Below are 26031 nucleotides of genomic sequence, written 5' to 3'. Positions count from 1 at the left end.
AGGTGTTTGAGACCAGCCTGGCCAACATGGTGAAACCCTGTCTCTACTAAAAATACAAAAATTAGCCAGGCATGGTGGTGCACACCTGTCATCCCAGCTACTCAGGAGGCTGAGGTGGGAGAATTACTTGAACCCAAGGGGTGGAGGTTGCAGTGAGCAGAGATCGTGTCACTGCACTCCAGCCTGGGCAACAGAGCAACACTCCATCTCAAATAAATAAATAAATAAATAAATAAATGAGATTTTCAGACTTGTTAAAAAACAAAGCCTAACTATATGTTGTCTACAAGGAATTTATATTAAACATAAAGATATACCATGCAAATATTAAACATAAGAAAGCTGGAGTGGCCAAATTAATATCAGATGAAATAGACTTTAGAGCTGGGAGTATTGCCAGAGATAAAGAGGAACTTTACATAATGATCTATAGGGATCAGTTCATCAAGAAGACATAATAATCCTAAATGTATATGCACCCAGTGACAGAGCTTCAAAATAAATGTATTAACAATTGCAAAACTGAAAAGAGAAGTAGACAAATCCACAATTATAATTGGACATTTTATCACCCTCCTTCAAGTAATTGATAGAACAAATAGATGAAAATCAGTAAGGATAGAGGAAGCATGAAAAACACTGTCAACCTACTTAATCTAATATATATTTATAAAGTTTTCTCTCAACTGCGGAATGTACATTCTTCTTAAATACATAAGAACATTTTCCCAGATAGACCATATGCTGGGTCATAAAACAATTCTCAATAAATTTGAAAGGATTTAAGTCATACAGAGTATGTTCTCTAACCATAATGGAGTGAAGATACAAACCAATAACAGAAAGAAATTTGGGCAATTCAAAAATTGTGGAAATTGAACAGCATACTCTTAAATAACCAATGGGTCAAAGAAAAAATCACAAGAAAAATTAGAACTACTTTGAGTTTACTTAAAGCACTGCTTACAGGGAAATGTATAGCTGTAAACACCTACACTAAAAATGAAGATCTCAAAAACCTAACTTTCTACCTTAGACGATAGAAAAAGTAAAGCAAAGTAAACCCAAGGCAAACAGAAGTTAACCAGTTACTTGTTGGCTTGTCTGCAGATTTTGTGCTCAATTTAACAGTTTCTGACCTTGTAAACAAAAGTCATAATGAAGTTCTAATAGAGGTCTATACAGTTGTTACTGAAATGCTAAAGAAGGAAGGATTTGCTTTGCCTGGAGATTCTGAGAAGGCTTTGAGTAAGGGGTAATGTTTGGCAGTCATTAAGGAGGCAAAAACCTTTCTAAGTAGAGGAAGTAAGCCCTCTAGAGCAAAAATAGAAATTAAGCTTTTCCATCTTCATCTTTACTGACAATACATGTAGCATGTTACCTGTAAATGGAGTTGGACTTGAGTCAATCTGGATTTTTCATACTTCCTATCTTGGTGAACTTATCTCAAATTCCATTTTTGTCATATGTAAAAATTATAGCTACCTATCAGGGTTGTGATGTTAACGTGATCTAACATACAATAGAGGCTGGAAATTTTTAGTATTTTTACCCCTCTTACCCTTTCTTTCCTGATATTTACAGTCTGTTCTTGTAAGCCAAGTTAGCCCAAGTGCCCTAGAAACTCATTTTGTTAAGTAGAATTCTCATGTATTGGATGATCCTATCCATAAGGCTGTGCTTCTCAAACTTTACCACCAAAGTCTCCCTAATAACAGAACAACCTCATGTACCTAGGAATCTAGGGAAGACAAACACAATCTTATTGAAGTGTCATGTTTTATCTTAAACATTTACACATATTTTTATCATGCTCATTATTTGTTTGTATTACTAGAAAACAGTCTCAGGCTGGGCATGGTGGCTCACGCCTATAATCCCAACACTTTGGGAAGCCGAGGCGGGCGGATCACAAGGTCAGGAGATCGAGACCTTCCTGGCTAACACAGTGAAACCCTGTCTCTACTAAAAATACAAAAAATTAGCCGGGTGTGGTGGCACGTGCCTGTAGTCCCTACTACTCGGGAGGCTGAGGCAGGAGAATCACTTGAACCTGGGAGGTGGAGGTTGTGGTGAACCGAGATCGCACCACTGTACTCCAGCCTGGGTGACAGAGTGAGACTCCGTCTCAAAAAAGAAACGAGGAAGGGAAAGGGGAAGGGGAGGGGCTCAAAATGAGTTAAATTACAGGCAGTTCTCATGTTGCATGGTTCTTACATGCACTAGTTTCATTAATCTGGTTTAGTTAAATTACATCAGTTCCTCCTAACATTTGTTCAAATCTCAGTTACCAAAGAATTTGAACTAATAGTACTTGTAAAGTAGTAGCTGCTAGCCCTCACTTCACAAAGCACTACATAAATAACAAGTGCACGTGATAATTAGTAACCAATCACATAACTTCTTTCAAAGTCTGTCAATGACTGGTCACTGTGTATGTTTTTCACTGTACAGTCTGCAAAGCAGATAGTTGTGTTAACTCCTTGTCTCCCAGTGATAAACTGACATGATATTTTACAAAAAATGGATACTTGAATGGGGAATTGTCAAACAAAGTGAAAGTGCTACAATGAAACAAAACAATAATGCAAGAAGTGAAATTTGAATTGAACTCTATATAGAGAGTTATAAAAGAAATAGCCAACTGTGGAAATGACACTGCTGCCATACAGGAGACTCCAGATATGCAGGTAGAGAAACTTAAGGAAGGTGGGCTTATCAACATGCATTTGGAAAGTGGTTATGATTACAAGAATGAAGATATCCCAGAGGAATTGACATTGTCAGAAAACTTCACATTAATCGAATTCTCAGAGATGTCTCACAACATTGAAAGCACAAAAGATGAAATGTTAGAAGCTGGTGCACGGTAAGGATAAAGGAGTATGGCAGTTCACCAAGGCATGGAAAAGATGCCTGCTCCATATTGTTAAGTTATACAATGAGAAGAAGGAGGCAAACATAGTTCAGACTACTCTTGGTACGTTTTTACCAAAAAATAAAATATTTTAAGCTCAATATTTTTGACATTGAAATGTACTTTAAAAAATGTTGGCTGGGTGCGGTGGCTCATGCCTGTAATCCCAGCACTTTGGGAGGCCGAGGTGGGTGTATCACCTGAGGTTGGGAGTTCGAGACCAGCCTGACCAACATGGAGAAACCCCATCTCTACTAAAAATACAAAAAAAATTAGCTGGGCATGGTGGCACATGCCTGTAATCCCAGCTACTAGGGAGGCTGAGGCAGGAGAATCGCTTGAAACTGGGAGGCAGAGGTTGCGGTGAGCCGAGATCGCGCTGTTGCACTCCAGCCTGGGCAACAAGAGTGAAACTCTGTCTCAAAAATATATATACATATTTTACTTCTTCTTCATTTCCCTATACATTTATAATTGACAGAGTATTTAATATTTTGACAATTGTTAAAGATCTTAGAACAATTATAATTTTTCCCATTGATTATTGTGATCACTTTGCACAGTTTCAGGTCACATAGTAATTTTTATAATCTCATACTACCCTACAAAGTGAGGACTGTCTGTGCTTAACTTTTCACTCGCCAAAATTCTCAAGTTGAATTGCTTTTCTGGAAAGTCACACCAGTTTATCTGGAGGTGTATACGCCCCATTGTGAGAAGCTCAGGACTGGATTGAGATGGGCATTCTTAGTTCATGGTCTCCCAAAGACTGAGGACATGTCTTTGCCTTTCTTAGTAGGACACTCAGTGGGCCTTGAAATCCGTATTTCATATGTAAGTACCATAAAATGAGTTCTTTCCACTTAGTATTAGGACTAGGGCTTTGTAGAACTATTATGTTAGGTTCAGCTAATACAATTTGATTCACCTTTTGTCACTTGTGGAAACTATTTTTAAAACAAAGGCTGAAAAGCAAAGGTTTAAATGGCTGGGCATGGTAGCTCACACCTGTAATTCCAGCACTTTGGGAGGCTGAGGTGGTTGGATCACCTGAAGTCAGGAGTTTGAGACCAGCCTGGCCCACATGGCAAAACCCCGTCTCTACTAAAAATACAAAAATTAGCTGAGCGTGGTGGTGGGCCTCTGCAATCCCAGCTACTTGGGAGGCTGAGACAGGAGAATCACTTGAACCCAGGAGGCAGAGGTTGCAGTGAGCTGAGATCACACCACTGCCCTCCAGCTTGGGCGACAGAGCGAGACTCCATCTCAAAAAAAAAAAAAAAAAAGCAAAGGTTTAAATGGATGTTTTTTTTTTTTTTTGATTTTTTTTTTTTTACTGTCTTAATTGAAATTGGGTTATAAAGTGATGGTCTACCTTTCAAAAAACTAGTTGTACTTCATGTTAACTTCTTAAAATATTAATAATTACTAACGATAAAGCTAACATTTATGAAGCACTATGTGCCAGCAACATTCTAAACACTTTGACTATATGTAAATATATATACTCTCTTTTTGATTATACTGAAATAGCAAAAATCAACCTAAATGGGTACTATATTTTGAGAAAAACTTTTTATCATTTCATTTATTTAATGATTATACCTTTCAGCAAGTTTCAGTAAGTACTTTGAAAGAAGTCCTGTTAATATCATGGCATAATATTTTCTTGAGGTTAAAGTCAGAAAATGTAAAGCTTGACGGGGACTGTGAATTCATAATGTGGATACTGGATCATTCCAAGCTCAGTAAACAAAAGTTTGAAAATAGAAAAGACAAAAGAATAGAAAAGGCCTCCTCTTCTGTATAAACTATAGCTGGACTTGGAACTAAAGACATTTGCAAAGAAAGAAACAAACTCCTAAATAGGTGTAGTGATCAAATTTTCCAGGTTTTCCAAGTTCAACTTCATTTCATACAGTTTTTTTTCCACGAAATATAATTTGTTATATGTGTAAATGGGATATCATTTCTATTCCTTTTTTTTTTTTTTTTTTTTTTTTTAGACAGAGTTTCGTTCTTGTTGCTCAGGCTGGAGTGCAGTGGCACCATCTTGGCTCACTGCAACCTCCGCCTTCCCGGTTCAAGCAGTTCTCCTGCCTCAGCCTCCCAAGTAGCTGGGATAACAGGCATGTGCCACCACGTCCAGCTACTTTTCTATTTTTAGTAGAAATGGGGTTTTTCCATGTTGGTCAGCCTAGTCTTGAATTCCCAACCTCAGGTGATCCGCCCGCCTCGGCCTCCCAAAGTGTTGGGATAACAGGCATGAACCACCACACCCGGCCATCATTTCTATTCTTTTGTTGTATCTTACCAAAAAAGGGGGATTAGGGAGCTGAAGACCATCCAACTAGTTTATCACCAGAATATGTAGTCCCTATAACCCTCCTGGTTATGTGGATTGACCTCTTGATATTTCCTCATTGTATTTGAATCAGAACCTCTAAGTGCTTCTTTTGTTTAGTTTTGTTTTGTCTGTGTTTAGTTGTATTACCCTGCTTTGTTCTTTAAAACGATTTGAAATGCCTCGTATCGTGATTTGTTATTTACTTTTTCCTTCTTCATATGAATCTGTGGTTTACTTGGCTATATACCAGGAGAAGTTATGTAAATGTTTGGGGTCAGTCTGTGTGGTCAGTTTCTGTCATTTTTGTTAGTAAATGCTCCACTGGATAGTATTTTCACTTTGAACGGTACGTGGAACAAATAATAAACCATGTCTGACAAACAGAATGTGTTCCCAAACCCACTTCTGGGCCTGTTGTAGATCCAGTTTTAATTCTGACTTGGCATTCTACCTGTCTTTAGTTTTCTACCGTCAACCCTGCCAGCCATTTCTTATTCACAAGACAGAATCAGTTACCTTATTAATGTATAGGCTTCTTGACATAATTACCAGTTTATATTGTCACTTGTGTCTCTTTTTAAATATATTTTTTACTTTGAGCCTCATTTTCTAAATAATAGCTTTTTTCTATCCTGTTCCATTAAATGGGCTTTCTGGGCTGTTGCATTAAATAGGCTATATCTTTAGGCCTAATACAGTAATGGCTTGTGTTTGAGCCAGAGAATAGCAAAGCCCACATATGTGTATACTGTTCATAAGTGGCATGTTTCCCAGCGTCATGCTAAACCTCAGCTGCTTTTATAATAAAAGCATAATTTCTCTTCATTGGAGTATTCAGATGAAAACACATATGCAGCTCCTGAGCCACTTTTACTTAAGGTATGTTGGAGTACTGTGAAATAAAACTTTTCTGATTTTAGTATCTCAAAATGGAAGCATCCCTGTATGTGTTCTGTTGTATAGTTGTTACTCATAACTTGTTACCTCTCTTTTTTATTATTATTATTGTTTATTAACTATGACACAATTGCATTGGAGACTGGTCAGCTCTCCATCATAGTAGCTAAGGACCTGCAATTTGGAACTAAAAAGATCTTGATTTGAATATTGGTTTCACCAGATACTCACTTTGCAGCCACAAACGAGTTTTGTAACCTTGCTGCACTTAGTTTACATCTGTAAAATGAAGAAAATGACAGTATCTACATTAAAAGGTTGCAATGAGGATTAAATGAGATGACACTTGTAATGTGCTTAGCAATAGAGCCTGGCACCTACAAGCACTTAATAAAGCCAGTGTGGCTATTATTCTTTATCTACATTTACCAAGTTCCTCCTATGTACCAAGTGTGGTCCTGGGTATTGGGGATACAAAGAAGAAAAAGACGTGGTCTCTCTCCTCAGAATCCCAGAGTCTTGTGGTACAGACACATTTAGAGAAAAATTAAAATACCAGCATGATGCAAGAACTATTAACCTTGCTATTTTAGGGATATCAAGGGACATTTTATCTCCACTTGAAATTCTTTATATCATGCACATGGTTTACTTTTATAATAAAAATTAATGACTGTCACAATACAGTGGAATAGTTGCTGTATTTGAGATATGTATATAGTGCCGTGAGAACAGAGAAGCGGTGGGGAAAAGTCTTATTGGAGGCTGTGCACCATAGCCTTTGCATCTTAATCAGATTTCCCCCTAAGTATGCTATGGTACACTTCTTTGCAAGAAGTCAGACCAAAATAACGTGGTGATCAGTTAGTAGATAAGCTGAAAACTGTCTATGGAATGGTGACTGTCCCACTTTACAGAGAGCTGTCTCAGGCCCAGCTGCTTTGCCTCCCAAGATTTTTTTACAAGGCTACCTCTGTTCTTGAGTGGCATTGAGTAGGTTGAGTGTAGAATGACTTTCAACCATCATAATGGGAAACTACTACTCTATGACAAAAAAGTAGATTTGGCCTGGTTCATTGCTGTTCATCCCACACAAGATCATGAGGCAACCCTAGGGGTGACTGAACTCTGGCCTCCCGTCGGACCTAGAGCTTCATGAACTAAAGAGGAATGATTTTGAAACTGCGCCCGGTCATCCTCTTCCTCATTCCTAAGCAGTTAGAAGCATTTTGAGAGGGCTGGAACCAATCTGCATAAGCCTTTAGCTCCATAAGCTTATCCACCATCTAATTTAGGGTTTAAAACCCTTGATTACTTTCAAGCTGATTGTCAATTTAGACCTGACCTTAAGATTTCTCATAACTTGTTACTTGCTTTTTAACTGAATTTGTCAACATTCAAGTTTATAAAACTCTACTACGTTAGCTAGCCCATTTAAGGAAGAAAGTAATCCAAAAAGTCAGAAATGTTCCCTAATACCAAATGTCCAGTTTTTTTATTGTGCTATCAAATGTTTTTAAGTTTATTTTTTTCTAATTTGTTTCCTTAGCTTTCAAAGTAATTTTTGTTTAAAATGAAAAATGAATAGGCTTGTTGCCATAATTTAATTGTGCTGAATTGTTTGGCCATAACTTTAGTGGTGATGAAGACCAGATTTTTGAGCTGGGGAATCTGTTCTGTTTGGATCTGACAGCTGGCTACATTAAATATCTTGGAGCTTTTTACTTTGCATGGAGATGGGAGATTGGGAGGGTGGGAACCGCAGTAGAAGAAAGCAGTCCGCTTTATTTAATGTTCTGCATTTGTTTGCTGATTCCAGTAACATTGTGCAGCTGTTTGAACAGCTGCCTGTTGGTTTCCTTTTGTTTACTGTTTAGATTTATTAAGCTTGTCTTTAATACTGCTTGTTGTCTGTTCTTTAACTAGCTTTCTTTCGTTATTAAATATATTTTAGTATGTTCTGCTCTGCTGTGGTCTAGGCATGTTTTAATAATATAAGTTAATTTACCAAAGGACGAATTTTTAAAATGTTGCAGACCATACTGAAGTGGCTATGCTTACTTTCTTGTTGTCCCTTAGCTTTATTATTGTAGTTAAATATTTTGTAATTTGGCAACTAAATTATCTTTTGAAATTAAGTCAGAATTTCAGTCATGTTAAACCATTGTGTTAACTTCTAAGTCTGCCAACAGGTAGCTTAGTCTACATACTTCAGAGTACTTTTTTAAAAAAAATTGGCAGACTAATTGTAAAGTGTGTGGATTTTGTTTTAACTACTTTCTGTGAACAAATTGAATATCTAGAAGTATATACACACATGTACAAGGTAAAAAGACAAATTTTATATTTATTTGTTAGTCTTCTTAGCCTATTCAGGTAGACTTACTGCAAGGTTCTTCAGTATTATGGGACTTGTGTTCTGTATTTACAGGTGAGGGACTTGTGCATTGCTTATATGCTGGTGACATTAACTTATCTCTATATTGGAGTCCTGGTTTTTGCTTCATTTCCTTCACCACCATTATCCAAAGATTGTATTGAGCAGGTAAGGCACTGTGTACCCTCTCTGTGTGATTGTGTACACTTTCATATATTTATAGTAGGTAGGGTGATACAGTGGCAAGATATAACATCAGATAGGCCTGGGTTTTAATACCATCTCTGCTATCTACTCCAAGTATGGGAATTTAGGCACCTTCCCTTTTCTTTCTGAGCTTTATTTTTCTTTTCCATTAAATAGTATAATAAGTACCCCCATTTGATTTTTAGATGGACTCTGAGATAATGTACTACATGCCAGGCACCTTGTGGTACTCAAATAAATGTCTACTATTATGTACATATATTTCTCTTTTTGTGGGGAACTGGTACAAGTAGTTCTTATGTGGTTATAAAACCTCACAGAGAATACATTGAAGGAACTCCCTATTTTTAAAAGCCTATATCAGGAATGCCCTGGATAAACTAGGGTCTTAGTTTATCAGACCCTAATGACTAATCAGACTCTCATTCTTATATTGAGTGACAGGCAGCAAAACAAAAAAAGAGTATTTGACTGTTAAAAAAAGAGAGAGAGATGTCCTATGAGTCACCAGAGGGTTAAAAAAAAAAAAAAAAAAGGAGAGACAGAGTAAAAGAAAAAATATTTTAATAAAAGATTGCCATAACTAATATTTTCTTTGATTTAACTCATCAAAAACTTAGCAATAGTATAGTCTTTACTTATAAGTGACTGAAGAGTTTCTCACAAAAAACAACATTTCACAAGTGACTTTCTGGTCAGAAGAAATTCCTCTTATAGAGTGCAATGGAATATACAATGTGATTTATTACAGCTGAATTATAACGGTTATTTCAGCAAAATAATGTTAATAGTGTTCTCATCTTTATAAGAGAAATAAGTTTGAATTACTGCTATTATAGCAGCTTGGAAATGTTCTTATTTTCTTGATTTCCTTGACTCCAGAAGTTCTTTGGCAGCCAAATGTTTGCTGGAAATCTCCCTGATATGAACAAACTCATACAAAGCCTACTCCCTTGGGAATAGGAATATTTGTGGTATTTGTATTTGAAAGAAAAGATAAAAATTCTGAGTAATTAACTTTTTTTTAAGATACCAAACCAAAATGGAGAAAAGGGTCATGAAAGGAAGTAGAGATAAATTCTTTTCAATTTAGTGATAGACTAAACAATGATGTAGTAGGTGATAGACATACTCTCACCTTATTCTGTCATCTTTACTTCAAAAGTGCTTACAGTGCTTCAGAGGAGGAAAGCAAGAGAGCCAGAGAGGGTAAAATAACACTGAATTAAATTAGCTCTTTAAATCTTTAAAGCGGACTGGTATTTTCCTTGAACCACATAAAGCAATGCTTTCTCGATCTTTCTGTGGTGAAGGGCAAAATTGTCTTTGCTGTTGCTTTAATGTTAAATAAATTGCAGGCTGATACTTTTGTAAAACAGAATAAAATTGTGGCAATGTCAGATTTCTGTAAAAGTTTCTGAACACTTTCGATTTCTATACTTACCTCATTGAAAAAATACGTAACAAGTAGCTGTGGATGGGCACTAGTCCACAAACCACAATTGGAGTAGCACCTGTGTTCAAAATAAGCAGAAGACATTCCATTTTATGAATGTGTGTACTGAATTTGATTTTTAACATGACCTCATTATCTTTCTTGGATTAGAATTTTTTAGACAACTTCCCTAGCAGTGACACCCTGTCCTTCATTGCAAGGATATTCCTGCTGTTCCAGATGATGACTGTATACCCACTCTTAGGCTACCTGGCTCGTGTCCAGCTTTTGGGCCATATCTTCGGTGACATTTATCCTAGGTAAGGGCTCTTCTCTTGACCAGCAAGATGTGCCAAGCAACAAATGACTGTGCAAGCAGGTCAGTTTAAAGTGTGACTGATCCTTTTGCTATAAAAATGCCTAATGCAAGTGGTGACTAAAGATAGATCATTGGTGTCCTCTTCCCTGAAGAGCTTTAAAAATAGAAGCCACTCCCTTGTCTAGAATGATTTAAAGTTCATTCCTTCCAGTATAGTTAATTAGCTCCGATACCATTTATATTTATCTTACTATTTAATTGCTGTTGATTTACACATTGTCAAGAAGTTTATAGTGTATAGTACCTATGTTGGCAATGTGTAGCTAATGAGAAGCAACACTTTTATTTTAATTATTGGTCATTGAAACTATCAGGGCCAAGGGAAAACTTCCCCTTTGCCCTCTGAAGGTTTGTTGAAAATGACTGACAAAAGGCAGATTAATAGGCAAAAAGGGCCCGGCTCAGTGGCTCTTGCCTGTAATCCTAGCGCTTTTGGAGGCCAAGGTGTGTGCAGCGCTTGAGCCCAGGAGTTCAAGACCAGCCTGGGCAACATAGTGAAACTCCATCTCTACAAAATTTTAAAAAATTAGCTGAGCATGGTGGGCATGCTTGTAGTCCCAGTTACTCAGGAGGCTGAGGTGGGAGGAGGAGGATCGTTTGAGCCCAGGAGATCGAGGCTGCAGTGAGCTGAGATCACACCGCTGCTCTGGGTGATACAGTGAGACCCTGACTCCAAAAGAAAAAAAAAAAAAAGGAGAAAAGGCATATAAATGTATTTGAATGTGGTTTTATGTTACATGGGAGCCTTTAGAAAGAAGACCCAAAGATACAGGGAAAATTGTCCATTTTTATGGTTACGTTTATGTGAACAGCCATGTCTAATGCTAATAGACTGAGTGGGGAAATCCAGCAAGGCCCCTCTGTCTAGATTCTTAGCCTCTCTGAGCATGTGTTTTTTTCATCTGCGTCTGGGGCAGGACCCTCTCTGGAATGGGAGTCTTATGACCTGCAGTCAAACAGGACAGGTCAGATCATTTCTTTATGGCCAGTTTTTACACAGAAATAGAGGGAAATTGGAGTGGTATTTTTAGGTTTTATGGCCAGCTGGAGGGAAAAGGTTTCCATGTTCCACTTTGGGGAAGAGGGATTCTAGTTTCTAAGCTAGCTTCGGGAGAATGGGACTGAGATTCAGAAGGTCAGAGAAAAACTTTTGTTTCTGAGGCTTTCATTTTGGGGTATGGTTTTCTGAGTCCAACAGTCCTTACTTTTATATTCATTAACATTTATGCAGGTTTTTTTGGTTTGTTTTTTGTTTTTGTTTTTGTTTTTTGAGACTGAGTCTCGCTCTGCCGCCCAGGCTGGAGTGCAGTGGCGCGATCTCTGCTCACTGCAAGCTCCACCTCCCAGGTTCACGCCATTCTCCTGCCTCAGCCTTCTGAGTAGCTGGGACTGCAGGCACCCACCACCACGCCCGGCTAATTTTTTGTATTTTTAGTAGTGGTTGGGGTTTCACTTTGTTAGCCAGGATGGTCTCAGTCTCTGACCTTGTAATCCGCCTGCCTCGGCCTTCCAAAGTGCTGGGATTACCGGTGTGAGCCACTGCACCCAGCCTACATTTATGCAGTTTTACATAAATGATCAATTGTTTAGAATTGAAGGTCAGATATATAATTAATTTTTATTTGATATATAACAAGTTTAAATTACTGCTATAATTGTTAACCTCTTATTGGGGATGAAGGAGTTGTAAGTTCTTTTGAAAATCTTTTCAAAGCTGGTTACCCTCATCCAAGAGAAATTTCTTTTTTTTTTCTTTCTTTTTTTTTTTTTTTTCCCAAGAGAAATTTTTATATATCATTTCAGAGTTTCCCAGCAGCCTTCTTGTGGACCCTCGGTTAACTCCTCCTCTTACATTAAGTCTTTTTATAGGTTCATCCTAGTGAAATGCACCTAGTCCACTTTTATTAGGAATAAGTTCTTTTAAAGAAAGATAACTTTTAAATAAAATTTGAAAAAAATTGCATTTACAGTAACCAACTAAACAAGTGGTCTTAATCAGTTCTTGTTTAAAATGAACTGATGTAGTCTGCTTCTTCAATAAATAATTTTTGCCATAAATATGTTGATTTCAAAACAAAGCAAAAGTCAGGAGTTACCAGGTCTCAAGCACTGATAAGTATAGCAGCAGCTATGGTTCTAGTGTTATTATCCAGAAGATTGGAGCTCAATAAGTGTAAGCCTCTGATTGTGTTTCTACTCTGCTATATTTATATTCATCAAAGAAAATAAATACAGTGAAGTCATAGATGAAAAAATGCTAAGCAAATACATTATTCCTGTTTTCTACCATTATTTTGCAGAATTGTGGCTATCTTTACAAGAATGTTTTTTCTTCTTGGAAAAAGTCAGAGATTTCCCTTTTGTTTTCACATTACAGTTCTTCCTCTACCACCAAGAACACATTGTCATTTTCATTTATCTGACGGTTATAAGCACTCTATAGAGTGTGCATACTTTGGAGCATAATATTTGGTCTCAGGACCCTTTATGCTCTTAAAAATGTATTGAGGACTCCAGGAGCTTTAGTTTATGCAGATATAGCTATCAGTATTTAAATATTAAAAAACAGAATTCAGGTTTTTTGTTTTTTGTTTTTTTGAGACGGAGTTTCACTCTTGTCACCCAGGCTGGAGTGCAGTGGCATGATCTTGGCTCACTGCAACCCCTGCCTCCTGGGTTCAAGCAATTCTCCTACCTCAGCCTCCCGAGTAGCTGGGATTACAGGCACCCACCACCATGTCTGGCTAATTTTTTGTGTTTTTAGTAAAGATGGTGTTTCGCCATGTTGGGCAGGCTAGTCTTGAACTCTTGACCTCAGGTGATCTGCCCGCCTCAGCCTCCCAAAGTGCTGGTATTACAGGCATGAGCCACCGTGCCCAGCAAAGTATTTTTAATTTCTTTAAATCAATAATAAAACCATTACTTGTTAACATAAGTAACACTTTTGTAAAAAAACACTTTCAGGGGATGGATACCCCAGTCTCCACGATGTGATTATTATGTATTACATGCCTGTATGAAAACATCTTATGTGCCCCATAAATATATACACCTACTATGTACCCACCAAAATTAAAATTTAAAAAAAAAAACTGCTTTCAAAAAATTTTTAATTTGGCCATGCGTGGTGGCTCACACCTGTAATCCCAGCACTGTGGGAGGCCGAGGCGGGTGGATCATGAGGTCAGGAGATTGAGACCATCCTGGCCACCATGGTGAAACCCCGTCTCTACTAAAAATACAGAAATTAGCCTGGCGTAGTGGCAGGCACCTGTAATCCCAGGTACTCGGGAGGCTGAGGTAGGAGAATTGCTTGAACCCGGGAGGCAGAGGTTGCAATGAGCCAAGATGGCACCACTGCACTCCAGCCTGGGCGACAGAGCGAGACTCCATCTCAAAAAAAAACAAAAAAACCAACAAAAAAAACCCTTTAATTTACATTTGCAAAACTCTGATGTTTGTTTTACTAGTAGACAATTGGATTCTCCTCTCTACTTCTGCATTCCATGTTATAATATCCTGTTTTCGTTTAGATTTGTGAAGAAAATCCAGCCTCACATAGATAGTTGGAAAAAGAAAGAGTACTTTTAATAGCCTTTTCATATAATTGTGGATATTCTTCTTTGATACTGTGCCAAAACCTGACAAGTGGTAGCTTCTTAGGAGTTGCAATGTGGAATCTGAAACTTGTTTACATTAAAACCAATTGGTCTATCATGCACTTTGGATCTTTTACGCATGCATGATTTTGTAACATCTGTTTGATCATTTGGAAAATATTGGTTCACTGAGTTCTGTGGATCTTCCAAATGTTGACACACTTCATTTTACAATATCAAAACCCACTTTCATTAATACTATCACTAATTTCATCATAAGAGCCTTTAAACATTGGGAAACTGTCAAGCTCAGGGTGGCAAATACAAGTTTTCTAAAATTCTAGTTTTTATTTGAAAACTTTAATTTTATCTTTGGCAACAAATACTACCAGTTGTTCTCCTTGAAGTGACAAGCTTATATAATTCATTTTTCTGGAAAATATCTGTCAGACACCTGAGTTTGAATGACCATAGTTTGACTGCAATTCAAGTAAAAGTAGCATTTGATAGGCAAAACAGCTAGGTCCCCCTCAGCTCAGCTACACAAGTACGTTTCCTCAAGACTTCCAGCGTACTGTACTGCAGTATGCGCAGATGTGCTTTATTATGACCTTCCTATTTGATCACATAGAATATTTAAAAGATATATATTCAGACATGAGATTTAGCAAAATTAATGTTCTACTCCTTTATCAAGGACCTTTTTTATTCTTTGGAGAGTGTTTGGCATTAAAGAATACAGTATGGAAAGCATGAATGTTAGCCGGGCATGGTGACACATGCCTGTAGTCCCAGCTATTCAAGAGGTTGGTTTGAGCCCAGAAGTTCAAGGCTTCAGTAAGCCATTATTGCCCCACTGCACTGCAGCCTGGATGACAGAGCAAGACCCTGTCTCTTAAAAAAATAATAATAATTAATTAAAATTTTAGAAAAGGAATACAGATGGGTGCAACTGCCTCCCTCTGTGTATACAAAGTTGTTTCCTTTTATAATGCAGAAATAACAAAGGCCCAGCCAATACCTCAAAGCTCTGAAGCAATTTTAAGGTTAGAGTTTCTGGGTAAACAGTAAGATCTGTAAGCCTAATATCTTTCTAATTCATCGGGGTATATGACTAACCACTTATTTATATAAATAATTTTCTTTGTTTTTAATTCTCTCTGTAATCTTTATCTGGGATTAATTAACCTCTGATAACTTGGGCCCAAAGGGTTGCTTTGATGTGTACATTTGGCTTTTGAGAATCATTTTCAGGGGAAATGGAGTTATTTCTTCAGCAACAAATTTTCATCTACATTATTTTTGTTTGTGTCCAAAATTGATTCCCAAACCTTGAATTGTTAATATCTAGTTAAAGTATTTAGTAAATATTCTCTTCATGGTAGTGAGTAGCTTTAAGTTCTTTCTTTATGGTCTAAGTATGAAGTATGACTGCTTTCTTTAAGTGGTTAAATCTAGAAGATAAAAACCTGCCCATTTTGTCTTTCCCTTAATATAATGTGTTTAATATAAAAGTAATTTGAACACTTTATGAAAAGTTTGTTAAATATAGAAAAGAGGGAATGTTATCCAAAACCCCAAATTGTAACAAAATCACTACTGCCTTCTCAGTGTATATCCTTCTGATTTTTTTTCCCAAAAGTTTTTGGGGTTTTCTTGTGTAGTGAAAACCTAGCTGGCTTTTTTTCTGAATTGCCTAGGCAGTATTTTACCTGACAAGGTAATAGTGATAAGTTATTTTAAATAATTTTTAACATATTCTGTCAAGTAAATTATTGTTTTGCTATGTCCAGGATTCTTCTGTTTTTTCACAAATATCTTGATATTCATAGCATTTTCATTGTTTGGATTATTTTCTCAAGATATTCCAAATGGAATAATATATCAAAGAATGTGAATTCTGATACACACTACCAGTGTACTTCTACAAAATTTAACCAGTATAATTGCACAAAAGAGCTAATTTCACTTTCTCGTTACCACAATTGAGGACTACTGTTACCTTCTATTTTTGCTGCGATTTTATCAAGCTTAAGACATTTTGATTTTAACGATGTTAAGAATGAACTGTAGTCTCATATTAGTGGTTATAATTTGCCTATTTTTATATTTTTTCTTTCCTCCAAACTCTCTTCTCAACTTCTAGCATTTTCCACGTGCTGATTCTTAATCTAATTATTGTGGGAGCTGGAGTGATCATGGCCTGTTTCTACCCAAACATAGGAGGGATCATAAGGTACTGCCTTGTAAGGGAATGGTGCCCTTACATATATTGGTCTTTATTTTTAGGCTTTTCCTGTTGTTGTTGTTGTTGTTGTTTTAATTTAATTGTAGGAAATTCCTATGAGTATTTAAAACTAGTAATATTCAAATGCAGCCCCTTGGTATCAGTTAAGATGCTCATTATCTTCTCTTTCTGTTTGTTCTGGTGGAGAACTCACTCTGGAAGCCCCATTATCCCTTAGCCTCAGGCATCATTTTCTTTTTCTTTGTCTCATCATCTTCCACTTTGTTTCCTCTCTATATCCAAAATAAAAAGTTATTTTTAATATATGTATAACTTTTTGGGATTACCTGGGAGGTCCTTTATTTGTCAGAGCTTCCTTAATCCATTCTAAGTTCCTTAATCCATTTCTACTCAAAAGTATTTTTCAATGTCAATTGTAGTCAAAAAGTAAGAGTTTAAGTAAGAGTTTAGACCCTAGATGGCTTTCTTTAATATCCTTTTCCTAAAAACATGACAGGATGAAGAGAGTAGGAATAAAGTTGTACCTCAAATTCTCGTGGGAAATTGGGATTTAGAATGATCTGATTTCTCTTACTATAGACAGCAGGAATGAGTCATTTTTTTTGGAACACTCTTACCTAAGAAAGTAACAAGGAACAAGAAGGGGAGATTGTTAGCCTGATGCTTATTGAATATAAAGGGCTTAGAAGTTCCTATTGAACTGTTCCTCAAGAAAACCCAAGTATAGAGAAAAGGAGAATAAAGTGCATATTTCTCTGTCACAGTCTCATGTTTAAGTATTTTTGTTATTATCTTTCATAATCATGCTGAATGCCATGGTAGCATTTATCTGTTCTTATACTTAAACCAGGATGCTAACGGTCCCTCAAAAACTGAGAATGAGTAATTAGTTTATAAAAGATCAAAGATAGGAGGCCTAGCTCCAGATGTTTCTGAGGAAGTAGCCACAATCACCCAAATACAGAGGAACTACAGAGATTTGAGGGATGAATAAAAATCTTTGTTAAGCAGATGCTATAAAGATGAGCAGGAAATCATATTTTATATTAACTTAGCAAGTAAAGTAAGTTTTAAACCCAGATGTTTTAAGTCAACAACAAATGAATCAAAAATAATTTTTGTTGAGCTATCAGACTGAGGAGGATTTAAATTGTACTATGTTTACCTTAATTGTAAATCAGAAAAAAGCAAAGTGCAAGATGAATATTAACCTCCAAAGCTTTTATTTTGCAGATATTCAGGAGCAGCATGTGGCCTGGCCTTTGTATTCATATACCCATCTCTCATCTATATAATTTCCCTCCACCAGGAAGAGCGTCTGACATGGCCTAAATTAATCTTCCACGTTTTCATCATCATTTTGGGCATGGCTAACCTGATTGTTCAGTTTTTTATGTGAAATACCTCAACTGTTTTTTTCAAGAGCTCTCATGATATTTTGAGCCTTGACAACAGTTCTATATAAATTCACTTGTAAATGCTGCTGTTGTGTAATTCTAAATATTTTCTAAGATAATTTTAAAGCAAGGGAAATAGTAGCCCCTTAATAAGTATTTTTTTATTGGGGTGGGGAAAGGGGCAAAAAGAATGATCTTAGTGTCTTTACCTTTCTCATATTAACTCGCCTCTTTATTCTGTGGTCTTTTCTGAATAGAAATGTATGCCCTAGGAAGAAATCATGCTGGGTTTTGCTTTTAGAGATAAAAAGTGGTGGATTTATTTTGCCTGCAGTAGATTCTCAGGTGTCAGAGCAGCATATTGCCAAATCCTGCTTCTGTTTTATGTTTCAGTGTATTCACTTTCATTTTCTTACTTATTAGACCATTTCTGCAGTTTGCCCAAACCTCTACTGTTTGGGACAGCAAGCCAAATACCTCATTTTTAAAAAGAAGTTTTCATGGCATCAGTGTTAATAAAGTACATTTTTAACTGAGTCTTAATCTCTATTCGAAGAAAAAGTAGAGACAAAAGTAATGTCAATGTAATCCCCAGGATCATGAAATGTATACAAAATAAATAAAGTAGGAGAGTTTGTTGCTAACTCCTCTTTTATTTCTAATCCAGTACCAGTGACTTAGATCGAAATTACAGTTCCCCAAGCCAGACTTTGCACAGGAACAAGAATGATTGTCCCCATAGACCCAGGGGGTGCTTTTGCTTTTTGGATCCCTGAGATCCCAGCGTAGGCTGTCATGACAGACCCAGTGGGGAAAGCATGGCAGAGAGGAGCCTGAGAGGCCCATAGGGGAGAAGGCGAACAGAGAAGGGGCCAGGAAGGAAGAGGCCTCAGCCCAGCATATTTTGTGTCCTCTGGGGGTGAACTGGTTTCTGCACCACAAAAAAGGATTGATTTTGTTTGAGGTATGACCTTCAGAAAGAGACCTCCATTTGCTTACTTCTGTAACTGGCAGTACTGTTACAGGAAAGGAGTCCTGATCCAGACCGTGAGAGAAAGTTCTTGGATCTTGCACAAGAAAGAATTCCAGGCAAGTCCATAAAGTGAAAGCAAGTTTATTAGGAAAGTAAAGGAATAAAAGAATGGCTACTCCATAGACAAAGCAGCCCCGAGGGCTGCTGGCTGCCCATTTTTATGGTTATTTCTTGGTGATATGCTAATCAAGGGGTGGATTATTTATGCCTCCCCCTTTTAGACCATATAGGCTAACATCCTGACATTGCCACGGCATTTGTAAACTTGTCATGGCGCTGGTGGGGGTGTAGCAGTGAGAAGACCAGAGGTCACTCTCATTGCCATCTTGGTTTTGGTGGGTTTTAGTCGGCTTCTTTACTGCAACCTGTTTTATCAGCAAGATCTTTATGACCTGAATCTTGTGCCGACCTCCTGTCTTATCCTGTGACCTAGAATGCCTTAACCATCTGAGAATGCAGTCTGGCAGGTCTCAGCCTCATTTTACCCAGCTGCTATTCAAGACAGGAGTTGCTCTGGTTCACATGCCTCTGACAGTACAGAGTTAAAACCCTGTAAGAAAAACTCCTTAAATCTGAGAAAAAGAGTAAGGAATCTGGATCCTTGGAATTGACACTGTTCCCTTTTTTCTTATGAACTAAGAGCTAAACTAGAATCCACATTCATGTTTTCCAAGTAATACAGCCTCTGTGTCCGGGTCAGGATACAACATGGTGATTTTTTTTTCTGAAAAAATTAGATTTCTCTAATTTTAAGCTAAAGTTTAAAAATTATTGCATGTTCACCTCTCAGGATAGTGTATGGATTTGTGTTTTTTCCTTCCTTTGAAAAAGAAAAATGGTTTTTGTAAACCTAGTAAGGAGCCTAGATTCAAGATCAGCCTTAATTTCTTTCAGCAAAGCTTTCTGTCCTATTCATAAAGCCATAGACCTATCTTAATGATGAACTGTATTTCCTAAAGCTCGTTTGTTTTAATAAAAAGTCTCATTATGAAAATCTCAAGCCCACACAAAAGTAATATGGAGTAATACAGTGAACCCCACAATGCCTATCCCCTAGATTTAGTAATTATAAAACTTGGCTGTATTTGCTTCACCTATCTTTTTTTTCTTTTCCACTGAAATATTGTCAATCTCAGATGTTATTTCATCACTACAAACCTTAATTTACAGCTATTAGTAATAGCCTTTTGAACATAGTTACATTGATAGAAATAGTCTCAAAAGTTTTTGTTCACATAAATTGCTGGTAGTAGGAGTTCGGTTAATTGGAAAATTCTGCAGTAGGTGTCAGATCACTGTGTTAATTTCTCTTAGAAAAGGAGTATAATGAATGGAGAAAGTGCTTCTCTGTGCTTGAGAGCCCCTGAATCTTTATGACTTCAGAATGTTATTCAGTTAAGAGACATAGGATTCAAAAGCCAGACAGCACTGTGAGCAATCTAGGCTTAATCCCAGTTTATCCCCAGTCACCTTCCTTCTCTGTAAAAACTTCAGAAACAGGGCTGGGCACTGTGGCTCATGCCTGTCATCCCAGTTCTTTGAGAGGTGGAGACAGAGTTTTCATTGCCACTTTTCAATAATGTACTTGAACGTTTTAACACATGGAAAAAATGATTTAATATATTTTTGTCCATTGAATGAACTAAGTGAATATGACAATGAATGTGGTATTTACTAAACTAAAAGACAATGTGAATCTTTGCTATTGTTTTCTTTAAAAGACTTGATGTGAGGCCAGGCATGGTGGCTCATGCCTGTAATCCCAGCACTTTGGGAGGCCAAGGTGGGCGGATCACATGAGGCCAGGAGTTCAAGACCAGCCTGGCCAACACAGTGAAACCCCGTCTTTACTAAAAATAAAAGAATTAGTTGGGCGTGGTGGCATGCACCTGTAATCCCAGCTACTCAGGAGGCTGAGGCAGGAGAATTGCTTGAACCCAGGAGGCGGAGGTTGCAGTGAGTCAAGATCACGCCACTGCACTCCAGCCTGGGTGACAAGAGTGAAACTCCATCTCAAAAACAAAACAGAACGAAAAGACTTGATGTGGGCATGCCTGTGATCCCAGCTCTTGGAAGACTGAGGTGGGAGGATCACTCGAGCCCAGGAGTTCAAGACCAGCCAGGACAACATAGTGAGACCCTGTCTCTACAAAAAATAAATTTAAAAAAAATTAGCTGGGCACAGTGTCGTGCAGCTGTAGTCCCAGGTACCCAGGAAGCTGAGGTGAGAGAATTACTTGAGCCCAGGAGATCAATGAGCCCTGATTGTGCCACTGTACTCTGGCCTGAGCAACAGAGTAAGACCCTGTCTCAAAAGAACAATTTTTTTAATTAAAGAAAAAAATAATTGGCTGGATGTGGTGGCTCACACCTGTAATCCCAGCACTTTGGGAGGCCGAGGCAGGCAGATCACCTGAGGTCGGGAGTTTGAGACTAGCCTGACCAACATGGAGAAACCCCCATCTCTACTAAAAATACAAAATTAGCCGGGTGTGGTGGTGTGTGCCTATAATCCCAGGTACTCAGTCGGCTGAGGCAGGAGAATCACTTGAACCCGGGAGGCAGAGGTTGCAGTGAGCTGAGATTGTGCCATTGCACTCCAGCCTGGGCAACAAGAGTGAAACTCCATCTCAAAAAAAAGAAAAAAAGACTTGATAATTTAGAACTTCTAAAATCTTGTATTAGACTTATGCTGTATGACTTTGCCTTCTTAAGTTTTTTTTCATGAGATCAACTCTTTGGCCTATTATTTGGCTTGGTCAGAGAACTCTTTGTAAGTGTGTATATCCTGGCCCACACGTTAGAATGATGAGATATGAAGTCATTCATATCACAACTAATTTTAGACCTTCTTTGTCTGCTGTCATCTCTTTGAATTTTCTAATTGAATTTCTTTGACTTTTTGCTCTCATGCTTAACTCTTGTATTTAGCTTAACACACAACTGAGGATATTATAAAGTAAAATATGGATTATTTAGAGGGGTCTTCCTTAGCATTAGCATATGTGGTATGCTAATAGCCAGAAAGGACAAAGAAAATTAAGTTTGACACCTGTGGGTGATCATCCAAAATCAATTTTATCATCACACCCAAAAAATGCTTTGATATAAGGAATAAATTTATTCATAAAAGGGGACTATATTAAAGGGAAATACTTTATTTATATTAAGTAAATTTTGCAAATGCAATGCAGCTACTAACTATAGAAGTAAAAGACTTTTCTGTCCAGTGCTTTGGAGGAGATAAAGATATATAAGACATCATCCATATCTGAAATGAACTTTTAATCTAGTAAAGGAACTGTGTATATAATTAACTATGATGCAAGGCAATTTATACTGAGGACTATTAGAGAAACAGATCCCTTTCAGTTGGGAGCCTTGAGGAGGGTTGATAAAAGAAGCCAAGAGGTCAAGCAGCAAGGATCCATTTTCAGGTTCCTCCTCATAACTGTCCAAAATTTAATATTTGGTACCTTCACCAGCAAATGCAATCATATAGGTTAAATGTATTTGCTTTTAGTTTGGTAAATTTCCTCTAAGATAAGTTTTCTGCGACTTGTTTAATGCTTCTGTATGCTATTTATTCTCTTTGCATTTTGAACACATTGCATTATTCTGTTAATCTTGGACAGCAAAGCACAATGGATTAATAGGGCAAATAATTAGTAACACATTGGGTGGTACAAACAGAAAAATGTATAAGTTTTTCTCACCAAAGATTTGACTTATTTAAATATCAGTATTCAAAGTGTCAAATGTTTGAACTCATTGATAAGAGCAGAAAATATTGATGTTGTATGTTTTCTTTACAAAGCACTGACCTAATAGCTTTTTAGAATCTGGTGGTGGTGTTTTTTGTTTTTTCTAAACTCAATTTCATCCCCATTCGAATATCCAAAACCAAATCCAAATCTAGTTGACACCTAAACAATAGAATGTTACATTAGTTTGTGATCCAAAGTGAAATTAATCCCCCACATGCACACAAACTGGCCTGGCTGGCCGGTTTTACAGTCCACTGCTGCCTTCACTTCAGATTATGTAAACATGTGTTGTGAAACAGCTCTGACGGGAAACTTATAACCTAAACATTATTCTCTGAGATGTAATTTGTTGTCTTTTATATAAAAGAAGAAATTAAATCAAAGATAATTTGAAGGAAAACAACTCTGGGATTTTGTTTAATTGAATTTTGCTGGGAAATGTTATTGCTAGGTAGCACTGGCCCCAGGGTCAGGAAGAAGCTGGGTTTCATCTTTCGCCGGGTCAAACTTCTCAAGTGACTTTGCCCCTGTGCCTCACATCAGGCCCCAAGGAGCCCCGCAAAGTGTTCTGATCCTAAAGAAAGGCATTACATTATGTAAACTGAAACCTAAAATGACTGTCTCTTTAGGACAATATACTGTTGTGACCTCTCCCTCTAAGAATATTTCCCATGAATGTTAAGTAGAGCCTAGTTCCTGGAAGAGCTTAATGTCCTAATCTTCCAGAGCCACTTAAGCCAATAGAGGGCTCTAATTTTCCACCTTCTCTAAGTAATATTACTTCTTCCCCAGTATTATTTTTCTTTATGTTCCAGCTCTTTGGCAAAAATAAAATAAGGCTATGTCTTTTTCAACTTCTCTATTCTGTTTTGAGAGGGAGTCTCGCTCTGTTGCCCAGGCTGGAGTACAGTGGTGTAATCTTGGCTCGCTGCAACCTCCACCTCCCCAGTTTAAGCAATTCTCCTGCTTCAGCCTCCCGAGTAGATGGGATAACAGGTGCCAGCCACCACACCCAGCTAATTTTTGTGTTTTCAGTAGAGACGGGGTTTTGCCATGTTGGCCAGGCTGGTCTCTCTCAAACTCCTGACCTCAAGTGACCCGCCCCAACTCAGCTTCCTGGAGTGCTGGGATTACAGGCCTGAGCCACTGCGCCTGGCCATTCTTACTTATCTCAGGCCATAAAGTACAGGCCTGTGATGGGGATGGGAAATTGCTCACACTCCAGATTTTTCCTCCTTTGGCTCTCTCTCAATCCCAAGCGATCCTATTATGTTTGGTCATAGTAGGCATTCAATATACACTTGTTTAATCAATTAATTAACTAGTCAGGATTCTTTATGGAAAATAATGTAATTGCTGTTATCTAGGATGTTGTTCCATAGCCCCAAAACCATTACAAAATAAAATTGGGGTCAGCAGGTTCAATATTAGTCATTCAGTCAATAACTAAGTACAAACTGGTTGCCAGACCTTATGCTAAGCACTGAGCATACAGTGGTGAACAAGCCAGATGTGGCTCTGACACTTTAATATCCCTCACCAAACTCTAAGCATCAACAACCAGGTCATCCTTCCAGGTGTCACCGAAATGCCAGGCTATTGCCCCTTCCTGCTGCCTGTCTCAACTGAATGCTGTGATGTGGCCACATCATACACATGTTTTGAAGAGAAGAATATAGGACAATGTTGCAATAAGTAGGTCTCTGTAAAGTGAATCATTTTTGTCAAAATAAAACAGCTTTTAAAAAGTTAGAGCTGGGTGCTGTAGCTTGCACTTGTAATCCCAGGTACTCAGGAGGCTGAGGTGGGAGGATCACTTGAGGCCAGGAGTTTGAGACCAGCTTGTGTGACATAATGAGACACTGTCTCTGAAAATAATAAAAGAAAGTTAACCAGGCATGGTGACACACGTGCCTGTAGTCCTAGCTGCTTAGGAGGCCAAAGTGAGAGGATCGCTTGAGGCCAGGAGTTCAAGGCTGCAATGAGCTGTGATTGTACCGCTGCACTCCAGCTTGGGTGACAGAGCAAAAAAAAAAAACGACAACAAAAAAACCTAGGTTAATGATAATCACATAAGGTTATGTGGTCACAGGATGAACATGAATGACCTTTTATGGGGGATTCTAAGTGACTCATTTATGTTATTACTTTATTATTTGCCTAACAATTTTCTAAAAAGATGTCTGTCTAAGATAAATCATGGAAAAGAAGACTTGTGGAAATATAGCTACAGTCAACCCATTAAATCAAGAACCTACCTATGGAGAACCTTTAGGATAGGTGAGAAAGATCCTTGGTGAAAGGGGTAGATTCAGGTTTTGTGGGGCCTGAGGCTTATACAATTTGGAGTTATCTCTTTAAAGAAATACACAACATTAGGAGTCCCAAATTAGAAAGGAGCCCGGCCGGGTGCAGTGGCTCACACCTGTAATCTCAGCACTTTGGGAGGCTGAGGCAGGTGGATCACCTGAGGTCAGGAGTTCAAGACCAGCCTGGCCAACATGGCAAAACCCAGACTCTATTAAAAATACAAAAATTAGCCAGGCATGGTGGCAGGTGACTGTAATCCCTGCTATTCAGGAAGTTGAGGCAGGAGAATTGCTTGAACCCAGGAGGCGGACGTTGCAGTGAGCCGAGATCACACCACTACACTCCATCCTGGGCAACAAGAGTGAGACTCCGTTTAAAAAAAAAAAAAAGGAGCTCATGCAAGTGAAGAGCCTTGACAGCAGCTTTAAGGCAAACCATCCACAAACCACTCTGTGCAGGGGCAATTGGAAGGAATGTTAGAAGGAGGAATAAGAGGAAATGTTTCAGTCACCTTGTTTGATTATGTCAAGCTCTGAGTTTCTCCACTGCCTTTAAGAACTGCAATTTTTACCAAACCTAAGTGTTATTTCTGGAACAGTTAAATTGGATTTAGCAAAATAGCATGGGATACAAATTCAGTAATGGCTGAGATCAAAGTAGGACATTTTTCTTTTTTAGATTGGAAAGTTTTTACCTGGGTATGGGTCTTTTAAAAGATACTTTCAGCAATAATAAAGAATTCAAAGAACTGTTTAATTTTCAAAGAGTTACTAGTATTAGTCTATCTTAGCAATGAGGAAACTTTTAAGGGCTCTTGATGCATAAAACAAACAACCAAGAGCAACATTAGAGTAAGGCAACATTTCTTTATACTCCACCTTGTTCCAGAAATGATCTAATTCTACTACACTAAAGTGCCCAGCTTTAAAGGATTAATGTTAAGATTTTTTTTAGAAACTAAATTAGAAATTTATGACACTCCTTGAGGAGAGGAAACCAAGACTTGATTCAAATAAATAATTTTATCACTCCTTGTTGCCATATTATATATAAAACCTTTATTGCAGATAGATTAAAGCCCAATCCAATGCAGTAAACTTTTACTCATTGTCCTAGAG

General features: G+C 37.7%; 1 protein-coding gene across 13 annotated transcripts in view; it reads left to right on the top strand.

The window, feature by feature from the left end:
* Window positions 1–18447, top strand: part of SLC38A9 (solute carrier family 38 member 9) — an 89195-nt gene extending 70748 nt beyond the window's left edge. For 9 of the 13 annotated variants that reach the window (XM_024247490.3, XM_024247491.3, XM_063724108.1 and 6 more), the window contains 4 exons: window positions 8593–8706; window positions 10352–10500; window positions 16305–16394; window positions 17640–18447. In XM_024247490.3, coding sequence (XP_024103258.1) covers window positions 8593–8706; window positions 10352–10500; window positions 16305–16394; window positions 17640–17805 — 519 coding nt within the window. In that variant the 3' untranslated portion in view covers window positions 17806–18447. Of the gene's footprint in view, window positions 1–8592; window positions 8707–10351; window positions 10560–16304 lie in introns of all 13 variants that reach the window. The other 4 variants (XR_008525269.2, XR_008525268.2, XM_063724105.1 and 1 more) reach the window with 4 other exon arrangements.
* Window positions 18448–26031: the final 7584 nt, after the last annotated feature.

This window comes from Pongo abelii, chromosome 4 (genome assembly GCF_028885655.2).
Source record: "Pongo abelii isolate AG06213 chromosome 4, NHGRI_mPonAbe1-v2.0_pri, whole genome shotgun sequence".
Taxonomy (NCBI): domain Eukaryota; kingdom Metazoa; phylum Chordata; class Mammalia; order Primates; family Hominidae; genus Pongo; species Pongo abelii.
This window is presented reverse-complemented; position numbering and strand designations above follow the sequence as displayed.